Below are 14,745 nucleotides of genomic sequence, written 5' to 3'. Positions count from 1 at the left end.
TGACAACTTGGCTTGCATAAGTTTTTCACATCGCTATCCAAGGTCAATTAGACTGGTGTAGGAAGATAATTTAACAGTAGCGTAGACTGTTAAGTAGTAATTACTGCAGACACCCAGATCCATTTTGTTCTACAGAAAGTATTTTGATTCAGGACCATTACGAGCGTCTGGCTCAAAGACTCGAATAAGGCGTAGATCGCAACAGGTACTCACCATTAGTCATCTTTATTCAAAAGTCAGCCCACGAAAAGCAAAATAAAATCACTTACGTATTTATCATACATTCACAGGTTATCGGGACTAGCATTAGCCCATGCCTAGTCCTGAGAAAACATTTTGCAAAAAGAGAGAAATAAATCGGTTGCTACTTCTGCTCTAGAGAGCCTATTAAGAAATTCTCCACGCTTCCTCAAACTGCTGTTTAGCTTAATATTAGTATTTGTACCAGAATAAAAATATTTTTACCATATTAAGAGAAAAAAAAAATGTCAGAGTCGTATTCAACTTCTGGACTCGTCATAGGAGCTTTCAGAAGGTTGGCAAGTCAGATCGGCTCGGGTGGGCGCCGGTGGCCATGGCGTATATCGATGTTTGGAGACAAAGTTATCTAAGAGACGCTTCCTAGTTGCAGCAACTTCTTCTTCAAAGGCGTTTATTACGCGTCTGCCGGTTTTGCACTTAAAGCAAAGCAAAAGATTAAGATTTTCAGATGAGTAACTTAACTGTCCAATTTAGAGGGGTTCAGAACTTAGATCCTCAAGAGGTCATTTATCCGCTACTGATCTTAGCTTAGAAGTATGCTTTCTATGAGCAGTACCACTGTCTGAATGGCGCACAATAGTCCATCAGGTGATTCGTGCAAATGTCACCATCAATTCAGAAACTTTTCCACCAGCCTCGCCAGTGGGGTTCAGTTCAGCGATTTTAATTTTTGTTTTTTTAATAGATTTAGCAAACTTGGAAGTTGCAAGCCCGTCGTTTAGCTACACTTTAAATCGCATCGCGGAGAGAGTGCTGAATTTAGTTTTACTTTAGGTAATAACTTTTTACGATTTGCCCAGCTTCTGAGGTATCATACCGCTTCCAATAAAGCGGACCGCTCCTGTTTTTAGCTATTTGAGCACTATGTATTCTTGTTGTAATCTTGACAGCCACCAGATATGTTTTCAGTAGGAGACCCTATAAGCAAAATAAAGATCTATTGCGCAACGCCACAAAGAGCTTAGACGACGAATAAGGGGCACAGTTAGCACTCCCCATCAGAGAGTTTGGCTCACTTAGTTCTCTATTATTATCCATAGAATTAAGAGAGGGCATATCAAAAGCCATTAATTAAACAAGCTCAGATATACGTGCTTCAGTATACGTCAGCAGCACGGCCCGCACAAATACCGTAGGGACGATCAGAACTCAAGAACCGTGACTCATTCGGAAGAAGCTTTAAAGTCTGGTAGTGTAATTGCACAGAGATTCTGTATAAAGCTAGAGACAAAAAGCAGCAGCCCGACCAAGTCTTATTTTGTCAGGTGTCTTCCTTCTGAGAAAAGATAGAGCTGCTAATTGTAGTTTCTGGGAACGACTACCACGCACCGAAGTTCATTTTTCTACTGTAATGAGTTGTTGGGTGAACAGTCTGAACTAAACTAAGTTTTCTTCCAAAAGCTAGACAGTAAACTAGGTTTGGAAGGGCTAGAGGTGCAGGTTACTTAGCAAATAAGGCACTTTAATTGTCAATTCCAAGTTAGTCCTATTCTGGCATTACGCCATCATTTCTTCCCTAGCATTCAACCGTCTTCAGAAAGGAAAGAGTTGTGGGTTTTTCTTGTTTTTTGTTTTTGTTTGTTTGTTTTTACATAGTTCAGCTTTGCATTTTAAGACTACTTCGTTAACACTTACAAGGAAGGTTCTTAGCCGCATCATTTCCAGCATGTAGTACTCCTCCATTGTCAGTTCATCAAACTGCTTAGTAAGAGATAAAAATCCACAGCTACGACGTTTGGCATGTTCCTCCCTGCAGTGTGAGCCCAGAACAAGATCGGTTATTAAAGCCAAGAAAATTGCACTTCAAGAGGCGTAAAAAGCAGACAGGTTTCTTCAGTATTTCTGTGTATGGGCAGGGAGGCATTTAGCAGATAACATCTGAAAGATAATTCAACCTATATTAGATAAAAACCAGTTGAGCAAGAAGCAGTGCGAGGCAAGATCTAGGCTGACTTCACAGCATTGGTAGAAGTTATTTTCCGCTTGGTAAATCGAAAACGTTCTCTTAGGATGCAAAAGGAGAAATGAAAAGCCATAGAAAGTATAATTATCAAGTGCGTCAAGGTTTAAGATAGGATAAACTTTTGGTAGGCTTCAGTTTAGTGAAATGCTAGAAAACTTGTTAATTTTGTAATAAATAAGGGGGCGTTGTCAAGGAGATTTAAAGAAATATTTAACACGGTTAAGCCTGCGCTTACCACGGGTCATCATTAGGTTCCCAGCCCTCCAGTTCTATCAAGCAAAAGAAACATTTTGCCACATCTGGTTCATTTCCACTTGGGCAGTGAATGAAGCCCGCCTTTGCCATCTGCAAGAGATAGTTCAGAAGTTTAGAACTTCATTCAACACGTGGCTCGTGCTCGCATCTAACCATCACAAAGAACTTGTGGTAATGTCTTTCCCTGCCATATCTGTCCACACAGATCCAGCTGAAAAAAAGTTTTAAGAGCGAGAGCTGCAAGGGGATACGTAATTAGTAAAGGAACAAGGAATGATCAGGTGTAGGGAGCAGGTTTCTACACAGTTGTTCGTTGGCAGGCTACCTGAGTACCTTTGGTATTTCGGAGATTAGCTAGCTCATCTACAGATGCATTCTTCTACCTGAGCACATAACGTGCTCTAGCTAAGAACAATTTTTTTTTTTTTTAATCCTGGAAAAAAAGATTTAGCACGAGGCTACTGCCACTGAAAACCCTTACGTATAAGCTGCATGAGTTGAGTGCTGTACTTTACTGTCAGTTTAGAACAGCATCGGGTAAGACAACTGAAAAAGTAGTTGGTTTCAGTTATCAAGCTTCACTTCTTAGACAATTCCCTTAGCGCAGTTTAGCTGAGATTTAACCCAGTTGTTTGATACTTGTGCCAAACCAGAAGCTCAGTCTCCTATTTACAACTCTGAAATCGAAGCTTGCAAGGGCGTAAACATTAAAGCATTAAGTTTATTAAAGTTAAGATGATTTTATTTTTTGATATTAGATTCACGTAGCAATCATTTCACTACTTCATCCTTCCTGCTAGATGAAGTAGAACAGTCTTCTAAGCTTCTTTCCAAAAAGAGAATCTGCAAGTAGACACACAACATAATACAAAAAGTAACCATAACTTTGGAATATAAAAAACTGTAGGTAGATCAGCAAACTAAACACATAAGCTTGTAATCATTCCGCTGCAGTATCTCAGAGTACAGACAAATCAGACCACCCAGCTTATCATCTCAGGTTAAGCAGAGGCTCACAACACCTCTTGAACGTAAGCATACTAACACGAGGAACTTCATTTTCACAGCATACCAAAAACAGGACAAGGTCAAAGTAACCTTTATCAGACTCACATTCTCTGGAGAGCACTTGCAGTTCTTCACAAAAGGCCAGTTAGCAAAGGTTTTTAAGCGATTTTCATAATCGTACATCTCTTTAAACTCATGCAGAAGTTTTGAAGCTGAAAGGAGCTCTTCCAGAAGCGTCTCCATCGGTGCAGGTTGTAGGGAGCGTATGTCAGAGCTCCTGTCTTCCCAGGTCTCCAATTTAAGGTATTTTCCTAATTGGTGACAAGCTACACCTGTGAAGCAGAGCGGCTTTAAAGTAAGTGAGAACACATGGGTGAGAGTAGGAGCGTGAAGAGTGGGAAACAAGTCTTCTCTTGTTTCAGGTATGTAATGTTTTATACTGTATATTTATTAATTATAAGAAATGATATTTATAACATATGATTACAATGATTTTTATATTGTTTTTTTAATTGTGATGTTGAAAATGTAAGTGAGAAGCTTATAGAAATTCAATAGTTTTGTGTAGAGGTTATATAGAAATTAATAAAGCCATACAGGATGCAACAAAAGCAGTTGAAGCAGTTCTGGTGTTTTTGAAATGTTTTGAATTACTTGAATTTCATGTTTAGGGGTTAAAATTTTATATTGTGGTTGTTGTTGTTGTTGGATCTTTGTAATAGTGGGTTTTTAATTATGCAATATCTGTGTGTTTTAAGGTGTATTAGTTAAGAGAAAAAAAACAAGTGGTGACTTCAAAGAGAAATGTATTTGTAGATGTTCATAGTTGCTGAAGTTTCAAATTATTTTCTTAAAAAAGGTTTTGCATTTACATTAAGGTACTGTGTTTATTTCTCAGTAATAAATTAAAAAGGTATGATATTGTCCTTTGGTGCAGTTTGTAAAACCAAGGTATTATGACTCCTGAAACTAGTTCGATTAAGGTATTAGAAAGGTAAAACGCTCTTCGCAATTCAAATTACACGCACGCGGGCGGATTTCCAGGCTCTTACGTCCGCATGTTACTTTGTTCAGGTGCAGGATAGAAACGGTGTGGAGGGTCGCTTATTTCAGCCATTGTAGGGCACATTTTTATTACAAGACTGTTCTGGTTTCGCTTTATCTATTCTAAGCCATTTTCCTGGGACTAAATCGGTGCTTCATTTTCTGTGTAGCTGTACTCTCCTCGTGGCTTATAGTAAGCTGTTCAAAGCAGTATAGGAACACTCGCATATCAACAGGACATTGAGATTTTATTGCTTCTTTTTTTAGGGAATACCAATGGCACAGAAATTCATCATTCGCAACCTGGGCCGTCTGTTTATCAAGCCACCTCCATTAGATTTGCGGAGAGCGTTTTCTGACTGCCACTCTTGCGCACCACTAATATTGTAGGTTCTCACGGTGATGACCCCAGACTGCCACTCTTGCGCACCACTAATATTGTAGGTTCTCACGGTGATGACCCCAAGGCAGCGCTCATTAAGTTTGCTGATAATCAGGTATTGTAATATCTCCCTTTTTTTTTTTTTCTTTTTTTTTTTTTAAGGTAAACAATGCATTTCCATGTGTCTTTGCGTGTTTGTATAAATAGCGAATTGAGTAGAAATTGAAATGCCAAAACAAGCTCAGAAAACCTTTTTTAGGTGCCTTAGAACATGTTAAAAGGGATCTTGTGGTTCTCCTTAAGGGGAAGCATTAACTGTCAGGCAGTGTAGTAACATAGCATCTTAAGATCACGGGTGGCATTTGCACTTAAAAATTAGTTAAGTGCATTCTTACTTGTTTTGACTATGATTTTATTTAAAGCAAACAAACTAGCAAAAATCCTAGCAATAGAAATCAGTACTTTTGTAAAAAGGGTTGTTATTCTGAAGCTCCTAGATTTCCTGGAGATAGATTTCTTGCACTGCTCGCCTGCGACCACCAGCGTTCTTAGCTGTTGAGCGGCAGCGAAGGAAGGAGCATGGATAGTTCTGCCTAACTGCCGTTTGGGGAGCTCCAGTATTTCAGAATCTGGCTGACCAGCTACCCGTCTGCCACGTTTCTAGCATCCGTTCTTCAGAAGGGAGTCAAGATGACAAACGAAGCACCGAAGGATTTACGGGCGAACAGACTTTGTTCATATCTGATGGATCACGTACCTGACCCTAATTTTTAAAACAGCTGCAGAAAAATGGTTAGTAATGCGGCGGCGGCCTTACTTTGCGAAGGGGTTAAGGAAGACGGTGACCACCTAAGTTAGCTCTCGGGGAAAAAAGGTTGCAAGTTAAATAGTTGTTCTGTATTGCGTTCAAACTGCTTTTGATTGTCGGTAGCAGAAAAGGAAGAATTTTTTGTTTTCTGTTTGTCTCCTACTTCAGCAGTGGCTTTGATAAAACGTGTCTTGAAAAGAAATGAATTGAGAAGCGCACTATTTGCCATTGCAAATCTGCAGTGTTGTTCTCACACAAGTTTTAAGCTGTTGCTCTCTTGAATCGTGATGGCCAATGGAATTTGTAGCATTATTACATAAATGCCCTTCCCGGTGCTGGCTGTTTTTATTAGGGCTCAGAAAGCTGCATTTTCTGGGTTAGATTTCTGTGCATCAGCTTATTTGACCAGAAAGTATTTGCCATTGTTTATCTGTTATAGCACAGTTGTTTTAAAAGCAATGTGATACTTTGCTGAAATGTTTTCAATTGCAAACAAAGCCAACGTAAGCTTCGTAGGTGTCGCGCAGATGATGTGCGAGGTTGCTTTGTGACAATGTAGGATTTTTGTTTTTTTTTTTTTCTGTACTATTGTTGTAAAGAATAAGCGGTGTTACATAAGAGGAAAGTAGCTCAAGTGTAGTATAAATAGTGAAATATTAAGTATAGAGATCAGACTAAGTACTGAAGCAGTCGCAGATCAGGAGATCTACGCTATAAGAGGGAACCATCAGTTAGAAATAGTGGTTTGTTAAGGTTTTTAGAGAACGCTGGTTGACTTTAAATTAGATGATAGCAATAGTAACGTGGCTGTCGGGTTAAGTTACAGGTTGTGGCTGAATATTTTTTGTTTTTTTCTCTAGGAGATGCCATAAAATGCTTTTTGCTACATGACCAGGGAATGTAAGTATGTCGGCAGAGTCACTGACAACTGGGATCGCTGCGTACTACTTAGCATTTTGAAGACATTTTTCTCACCAGAAGTCATTACAAGTAGAGATGACGAATTTGATTCGAGCGGCCTTCGCCGTGTTCTTCCTGAAGGTGAGGTAAATATCTGAAAGTCGCAAATTTACTAGAAGCTTTCTTGGAATTAAGAGCTGGCCTAATTGAAACAATACTGCATATATGATTATGTACATATATATTTTTGTGTGTCTGTGTGCATATATATAAATACACACACATATATATATATACGCGTGCAAATGTATACAGAAAAATATATATGTATATAAAATGCATGTGCTTAAGCTTTTGTTGAGTAGTGCTTTGTTGCTGGTATCATTGGTAGCGTTTTAGTGACCGGTAAGGTATGGAAATAATGGTAAAGAAGGAAATGAAATAGTAGTCAGATATAGTACAGCTTTCTGAAGCGTGCAGCGTGCACTATTTGGTACAGTTAGAGCTTGGTAGAGCGACTTAGCTCGCTTAAGTTGAAAGGTTGTTAAGCTTGTGTAAGAGAATGAGTTGTTCAGGGTTGTCTGTGGTGGCAAGGACCTTGTCATCAATAAGTTGATGAAACAGCTGAGTTAATAGAAGAGTCAGCAGCACCTACTTGCAGGGGAAGCTCAGCAAGTGGAGGACTTTGTTTCCTTGTTTTAGCGAGGGCAGTGTTGATTACGGATCAAGGAAGCAGCTTAGAGGAAATTTAGGGGTCCTGTCAGCTGTTTACAGTGCTAACTGTTCATGTACAGTCTTGGGATGTGTATCTGTTTTATTTTCAGATACTGTGTGCAAGTTGGGGTTCTAGTGGTTTTGAATGGTAGCTTCTGCAGTATTAAATTGAAAACCTTTTTCTTTTGAGTAAACAAAAATGAAATGTTAGGTCAGGGCAACTTTGTTTTTTTTCAGTGTGTTCTGTTACAACATTTCTAATATATATTATGGTCTAGGGCAGCTGGTACAAGTGCCAAATCTATGTACTATGTTGCTCATGATGTTGTTTATGATGTGACAGGTGACATCTGGAGTAAACTTCCCTCTGACTTGGATGACATAAGGAGAAGATAATGAACCACTTAAAGCGACAGTATGAATCACAGAATGGTGGAATCAGAATCACAATGTTGGAAACAATGTACAAGATGATCCAGTACAACTGTGTGTCACCATAAGCACTCAATCATATCAGGAAGCATGTTGCCCATGTGTCTCATGGAGTGTGTCTGGGAATGGCACTATGTGTGTGTAATTGTGTTCCTATTCCAGAAATGGGACCATTAAACAGGAATCAATAAAGTGTCAGTGTACAGAAACATATGAAGGTACATACAACACTGCCCAATTTCATATTCCATAACCATATTTCTGCACACAAAATGGGCGAACCCGTTCCTTCGTTCCTTCGTTCCTTCGTTCCTTCGTTCCTTCGTTCCTTCGTTCCTTCGTTCCTTCGTTCCTTCGTTCCTTCGTTCCTTCGTTCCTTCGTTCCTTCGTTCCTTCGTTCCTTCGTTCCTTCGTTCCTTCGTTCCTTCGTTCCTTCGTTCCTTCGTTCCTTCGTTCCTTCGTTCCTTCGTTCCTTCGTTCCTTCGTTCCTTCGTTCCTTCGTTCCTTCGTTCCTTCGTTCCTTCGTTCCTTCGTTCCTTCGTTCCTTCGTTCCTTCGTTCCTTCGTTCCTTCGTTCCTTCGTTCCTTCGTTCCTTCGTTCCTTCGTTCCTTCGTTCCTTCGTTCCTTCGTTCCTTCGTTCCTTCGTTCCTTCGTTCCTTCGTTCCTTCGTTCCTTCGTTCCTTCGTTCCTTCGTTCCTTCGTTCCTTCGTTCCTTCGTTCCTTCGTTCCTTCGTTCCTTCGTTCCTTCGTTCCTTCGTTCCTTCGTTCCTTCGTTCCTTCGTTCCTTCGTTCCTTCGTTCCTTCGTTCCTTCGTTCCTTCGTTCCTTCGTTCCTTCGTTCCTTCGTTCCTTCGTTCCTTCGTTCCTTCGTTCCTTCGTTCCTTCGTTCCTTCGTTCCTTCGTTCCTTCGTTCCTTCGTTCCTTCGTTCCTTCGTTCCTTCGTTCCTTCGTTCCTTCGTTCCTTCGTTCCTTCGTTCCTTCGTTCCTTCGTTCCTTCGTTCCTTCGTTCCTTCGTTCCTTCGTTCCTTCGTTCCTTCGTTCCTTCGTTCCTTCGTTCCTTCGTTCCTTCGTTCCTTCGTTCCTTCGTTCCTTCGTTCCTTCGTTCCTTCGTTCCTTCGTTCCTTCGTTCCTTCGTTCCTTCGTTCCTTCGTTCCTTCGTTCCTTCGTTCCTTCGTTCCTTCGTTCCTTCGTTCCTTCGTTCCTTCGTTCCTTCGTTCCTTCGTTCCTTCGTTCCTTCGTTCCTTCGTTCCTTCGTTCCTTCGTTCCTTCGTTCCTTCGTTCCTTCGTTCCTTCGTTCCTTCGTTCCTTCGTTCCTTCGTTCCTTCGTTCCTTCGTTCCTTCGTTCCTTCGTTCCTTCGTTCCTTCGTTCCTTCGTTCCTTCGTTCCTTCGTTCCTTCGTTCCTTCGTTCCTTCGTTCCTTCGTTCCTTCGTTCCTTCGTTCCTTCGTTCCTTCGTTCCTTCGTTCCTTCGTTCCTTCGTTCCTTCGTTCCTTCGTTCCTTCGTTCCTTCGTTCCTTCGTTCCTTCGTTCCTTCGTTCCTTCGTTCCTTCGTTCCTTCGTTCCTTCGTTCCTTCGTTCCTTCGTTCCTTCGTTCCTTCGTTCCTTCGTTCCTTCGTTCCTTCGTTCCTTCGTTCCTTCGTTCCTTCGTTCCTTCGTTCCTTCGTTCCTTCGTTCCTTCGTTCCTTCGTTCCTTCGTTCCTTCGTTCCTTCGTTCCTTCGTTCCTTCGTTCCTTCGTTCCTTCGTTCCTTCGTTCCTTCGTTCCTTCGTTCCTTCGTTCCTTCGTTCCTTCGTTCCTTCGTTCCTTCGTTCCTTCGTTCCTTCGTTCCTTCGTTCCTTCGTTCCTTCGTTCCTTCGTTCCTTCGTTCCTTCGTTCCTTCGTTCCTTCGTTCCTTCGTTCCTTCGTTCCTTCGTTCCTTCGTTCCTTCGTTCCTTCGTTCCTTCGTTCCTTCGTTCCTTCGTTCCTTCGTTCCTTCGTTCCTTCGTTCCTTCGTTCCTTCGTTCCTTCGTTCCTTCGTTCCTTCGTTCCTTCGTTCCTTCGTTCCTTCGTTCCTTCGTTCCTTCGTTCCTTCGTTCCTTCGTTCCTTCGTTCCTTCGTTCCTTCGTTCCTTCGTTCCTTCGTTCCTTCGTTCCTTCGTTCCTTCGTTCCTTCGTTCCTTCGTTCCTTCGTTCCTTCGTTCCTTCGTTCCTTCGTTCCTTCGTTCCTTCGTTCCTTCGTTCCTTCGTTCCTTCGTTCCTTCGTTCCTTCGTTCCTTCGTTCCTTCGTTCCTTCGTTCCTTCGTTCCTTCGTTCCTTCGTTCCTTCGTTCCTTCGTTCCTTCGTTCCTTCGTTCCTTCGTTCCTTCGTTCCTTCGTTCCTTCGTTCCTTCGTTCCTTCGTTCCTTCGTTCCTTCGTTCCTTCGTTCCTTCGTTCCTTCGTTCCTTCGTTCCTTCGTTCCTTCGTTCCTTCGTTCCTTCGTTCCTTCGTTCCTTCGTTCCTTCGTTCCTTCGTTCCTTCGTTCCTTCGTTCCTTCGTTCCTTCGTTCCTTCGTTCCTTCGTTCCTTCGTTCCTTCGTTCCTTCGTTCCTTCGTTCCTTCGTTCCTTCGTTCCTTCGTTCCTTCGATCCTTCGTTCCTTCGATCCTTCGATCCTTCGTTCCTTCGTTCCTTCGTTCCTTCGATCCTTCGTTCCTTCGATCCTTCGTTCCTTCGTTCCTTCGTTCCTTCGTTCCTTCGTTCCTTCGATCCTTCGTTCCTTCGTTCCTTCGTTCCTTCGTTCCTTCGTTCCTTCGATCCTTCGATCCTTCGTTCCTTCGTTCCTTCGTTCCTTCGTTCCTTCGTTCCTTCGTTCCTTCGTTCCTTCGTTCCTTCGATCCTTCGTTCCTTCGTTCCTTCGTTCCTTCGATCCTTCGTTCCTTCGATCCTTCGTTCCTTCGTTCCTTCGATCCCTCGATCCCTCGATCCCCCGATCCCCCGATCCCCCGATCCCCCGATCCCCCGATCCCCCGATCCCCCGATCCCCCGATCCTTCGATCCCCCGATCCCCCGATCCCTCGATCCCCCGATCCTTCGATCCCCCGATCCCCCGATCCTTCGATCCCCCGATCCCCCGATCCCATCACCTCCCTTCCCCACTCCTCCCATTGTTCCCTCTTCTTCTCATTCAACCCTTCGCTGCTTTCTTACCCCACCCTCCCCTCCTATGTTCCTCTCCCTATTTACTTCATTCCCTCTTCTCCTTGTTCTCTCTTTCTCCCTCTTTTTTTCCTCGCCTTTTTCCTTCTTCTCTCGTTCCCCACCTCCACCCTTCCCTCTTTCCTGACACTCCCCTTCCTTTCCCTGTTCCTCCCTCCCACCCCTCATTAACACACACACACTTTTACTCAGAGTATTTTATTGCGGCCTTTTTTTTTTTTTTAGGGGGAAGTAGTGATGTCGGCTGAACTGGAAGAAGTGGTGAACAGCATTTTGAAAGGCAAAATTCCAGGACTGTGGATGATTAAGTCCTATCCCAGTCTCAAGCCTCGGGGCAGCTACATGCATGATTTTTTAAGTAGACTTAAGTTCCTACAGGTAGACACGCTCCCATCTTCATTTTTCTTTGTGGAATTCTGCAGCTTACAGGGGTCAACCACGGGGTACAACTGTTAACAACCCCCCAGCACCCTTTCTGTCCAAGGTGATCGACCCATCAAATCCCCATCCTTCTAGTTCAGACTTAAGGGTGGAAGACCCTGTCAGTGGCCCTGCTGAAGTGCGCAGCAGTGCTGTCTGTTAGCACCCCTCTCACCACAAGCTACACATCGGTTAAGCACAATCTTCCCCTTCTGAAGTGCCCCTGGCTGTCTCGGATCTCTCATTCTTTGTGCCATCTTACCAAGGAAATTCTGTTCCATGTTCTTCTTTTGTCCTGGCGTAGAGGGGTGTGACCGCTCCTCCACTCACAACCTGGAATCTGTTACATTGAGATCAAGTAATAGCTTTCAGTGGAATTCAGCTGGATCAACTTAATGCCAAACTGTGGGTCCTTTCACTTGTAAAATTACAGCTCGCCCAAGCTGACCTTTATCAATCACCTCACTGCTCAGCCCTTTTCTATACCTTAGTCATCTCTAGTGCCTGAGGACAACAGGTGTTCATCCTCTAATGAGACTGTCACACCACAAACGCTGAAATACACCTTACCGTGACTTCTGGTTTCATCTGGGACTGAGTTATTTTCTTTTTAGTTCGGGTTCTAGAGAAATATGCTGTTTATGTAAGGCTCCCATGTTTTAGTTGTTGCTGAGCCTTGTGAAGAATACCACAGAGTCACCCTTGAATGCATCAAAGGTTAAATTACTCGGGCTGTTAAGTCGCTTTCTAAAAACTACCAAAAACATATGCTTCCCCATTCTGTCCTCTCTTGCTGCTGCAGATGTGGTATGAAAACGGAATGCCACCCGTCTTCTGGATTTCAGGATTCTTCTTCACGCAAGCGTTCTTAACTGGTGCCCAGCAGAACTATGCCAGAAAGTACACTATTCCAATAGACCTGTTAGCATTTGACTATGAAGTGCTGGAAGATAAAGAATATCACATTGCTCCAGACGATGGTACGTAAACCAAGCATTAGTTAGCATTACTTTGCAAACACAAGAGTTCAGCAGTTAAGTTACTGAGTGTAATTAAGTAGCAACACAACATACAGAAAGGCCCTGTTCCCCCACCAAACACACAAAATACACAAGAAGCAAAATGCTACATAAAACATTGCAGGACTCCAATTTTGCCTGAAGGGATAAAATATCATCAACACAGAGTAGTTCTTACCCCCTAGCTCCCCACTGCAACTAAAACTTCCAAGCACTATTAGCTTGCTCTTATTTTTTTCCAGTTACACAACTTGCATGATTTTCCTAAACCAATGAAAGCAAAGCCATTGGCTGTCGCCTGCTCTTGCTTCACTACCCCTCGCAAAATAAGTTGTGGATACGGCTAGGATGCGCAGTACAGAACTATGTTCTTAAACACTACTTAGTCGGTCTCCTGTCTGCAGAAAAATGAAGCATTAAACTGATCAGTTCGTAATACAATGGCTTATGAGGAAGAGAAGATCATCAACCTCTTTCTAATACTTTCAAGAGAATCCCTTTGACCAGGGCTTGTGAGAAGAAGGCTTGGGCAGGGTGCTTAGGAAAACATCACCCCATCAGTTTCAACTTCTCATCATTTTCAAAATTCTTTTTGTAATTTTTATAATGTTTACTTATTAAAATTTATATTTATCATATAATATACATTATATTATAATACATAATATATAAAATGTAATATATTATTAATCATAATTTATAATTATATATAATAATATATAATATAAAAATTATTATTATATATTACATATTACATAATGTAATATATTTAATATATAATAATATACATTTTAATATTATATGTTATATATATTATTATATATTATCTATGTTATATATTATACGTATATATTAGGGTATTTATTATTTTTATTATTTATATTTATATTATGGTAATTAACATTCAAGTTTACATATATTTATTACTTTATTGCATTTAAAATTAAAAACAAACAAACCTTTAAGTTTTAATTGAGTTAAATTTTGAAACAACCAAGTTTAAGTACTGAAATACTCTTTAAGATGCCATCACATCTCCTCTGAAAAGAAATCAACAGAAGTTTGTAGTACACAGCATTTGAGCAGGACTTTATGCTGACCTGTGTGAAAATCATGTCCTGTATTTTCAATTTAAATTTTGTAACTGCCTTAATGTTTGTTAAAGACCAGACATGCTGCTCTACTGCTAAATGCTCCAACTTTTTAACTTTATGAAATCTTAACTTACAAATAAATTTATAGATTTATCAAATCGTTATTATACCAAGTTTTAACTCAGTGTAAGAAAGGTTGTGTTACAACTAAGTATTCCATCGTCCATGTGAAACACTAACATTGACCGAGGCCCACACAGTCAATCAGCTGACAGCAAAGCCTGCTGCGCTGGCTCTGCTTTCGGTTAGAAAACCCTTCCAGCGCTCCTGTAACGTGTTCTCTGATGCAACCGATTTAGGGGTCTACATCCAGGGACTGTTCTTGGATGGAGCACGCTGGAACCGAGAAACCAAAAAGCTAGGAGAATCTCACCCGAAAATCCTCTACGATACGGTGCCTGTGGTGAGTGTGTACTACGTTTCGTAACATTTCTACAGTATTATATGTGAACAAATCCTGTGGATTAAATACCTAAGTGCCTCCCTCTAAGGGAGCAACAGGCTAACTCAAGAGTTTGTAGCATCTATAAGTTACAACAGTATGTTTGGCATAGCAGATTGTAACCTTGAATAAAACCAGCAAAGACAATATTCAACAAAAAGCAGGTTTTCAGGCTCACCTGTCAAAAACAAAACACCACTCTCAAAAACACTTAGGCCCAACCGAGAAGGTTTCCCACCCTCCCACACCCCCCTTAAAAAAATAAAATAAAATAATAAAATAAATAGTTAAAAGGATTATTCTTTGCTGCAAATATGGTTAAAGCCCTGTAAGAAAGCAGACATTCCACAACGACCCAGTTACCTGGCTCCAGTGTACAAGACCAGCGAGAGAAGAGGAATCCTGTCAACCACCGGCCATTCCACCAACTTTGTCATTGCGATGACCCTTCCTTCCGATGAACCGCAGGAACACTGGATCAAACGGGGGGTGGCGTTATTATGCCAGCTTAACTCTTGAACTTACCGCCATTATTGAGGGTTCCTTTCCTAGATGCCCCGTGAGGAACGCGTGTCGGTTCTGAATGTCCATAGTATCAATACATATGAAAGTATTCATGAAAAAGTGAAAAACATTTCGCACGTTGCAATTTGTGACGTATAAAATACAAGATTGTGCAGTAAAACCTCATGAAAGCCAACAAGCACATCTGCTCCTTTAATAATTTTATTTTTTTGAAGGCTTATTTATAAGGAACATACATAAAAATGAACAC

General features: G+C 41.5%; 1 protein-coding gene, 1 long non-coding RNA gene and 1 pseudogene across 2 annotated transcripts; 2 read left to right on the top strand and 1 right to left on the bottom strand.

Moving 5' to 3' along the window:
* The window catches only part of LOC128076830 (dynein axonemal heavy chain 7-like), a 67,072-nt pseudogene extending 52,875 nt beyond the window's left edge, over positions 1-14,197 (top strand).
* On the bottom strand, positions 207-3,777 carry LOC128077107 (baculoviral IAP repeat-containing protein 5.1-like). The gene is made up of 4 exons (XM_052675804.1): positions 3,593-3,777; positions 2,460-2,569; positions 1,897-2,011; positions 207-677 (listed from the first exon to the last, which is right to left on the bottom strand). Exons 1-4 carry the CDS (start codon positions 3,728-3,730, stop codon positions 501-503), a joined length of 540 nt encoding a protein of 179 aa, XP_052531764.1. The 5' UTR covers positions 3,731-3,777; the 3' UTR covers positions 207-500.
* On the top strand, positions 3,904-5,528 carry LOC128077113 (uncharacterized). The gene is made up of 3 exons (XR_008204835.1): positions 3,904-4,921; positions 4,976-5,028; positions 5,404-5,528. It is a non-coding gene; the product is annotated as an uncharacterized LOC128077113 (long non-coding RNA).
* Positions 14,198-14,745: the final 548 nt, after the last annotated feature.

Source organism: Tympanuchus pallidicinctus, unplaced genomic scaffold (assembly GCF_026119805.1).
Source record: "Tympanuchus pallidicinctus isolate F22 unplaced genomic scaffold, pur_lepc_1.0 scaffold15, whole genome shotgun sequence".
NCBI lineage: Eukaryota > Metazoa > Chordata > Aves > Galliformes > Phasianidae > Tympanuchus > Tympanuchus pallidicinctus.
The sequence above is the reverse complement of the archived record's forward strand: the minus strand, read 5'-3'. Positions and strand labels throughout refer to the sequence as shown.

Bases quoted from the DNA above. Each gene is read 5' to 3' on its own strand.
- LOC128077107 (XM_052675804.1), bottom strand. From the start codon at position 3,730: ATGGAGACGCTTCTGGAAGAGCTCCTTTCAGCTTCAAAACTTCTGCAT. The intron at 2,012-2,459 runs GTAAGCGCAGGC...CTCACACTGCAG, and splicing joins GAACCTAATGATGACCCGTG to GGAGGAACATGCCAAACGTC. The intron at 678-1,896 runs GTAAGTGTTAAC...CTTTGCTTTAAG, and splicing joins TGCGGCTAAGAACCTTCCTT to TGCAAAACCGGCAGACGCGT.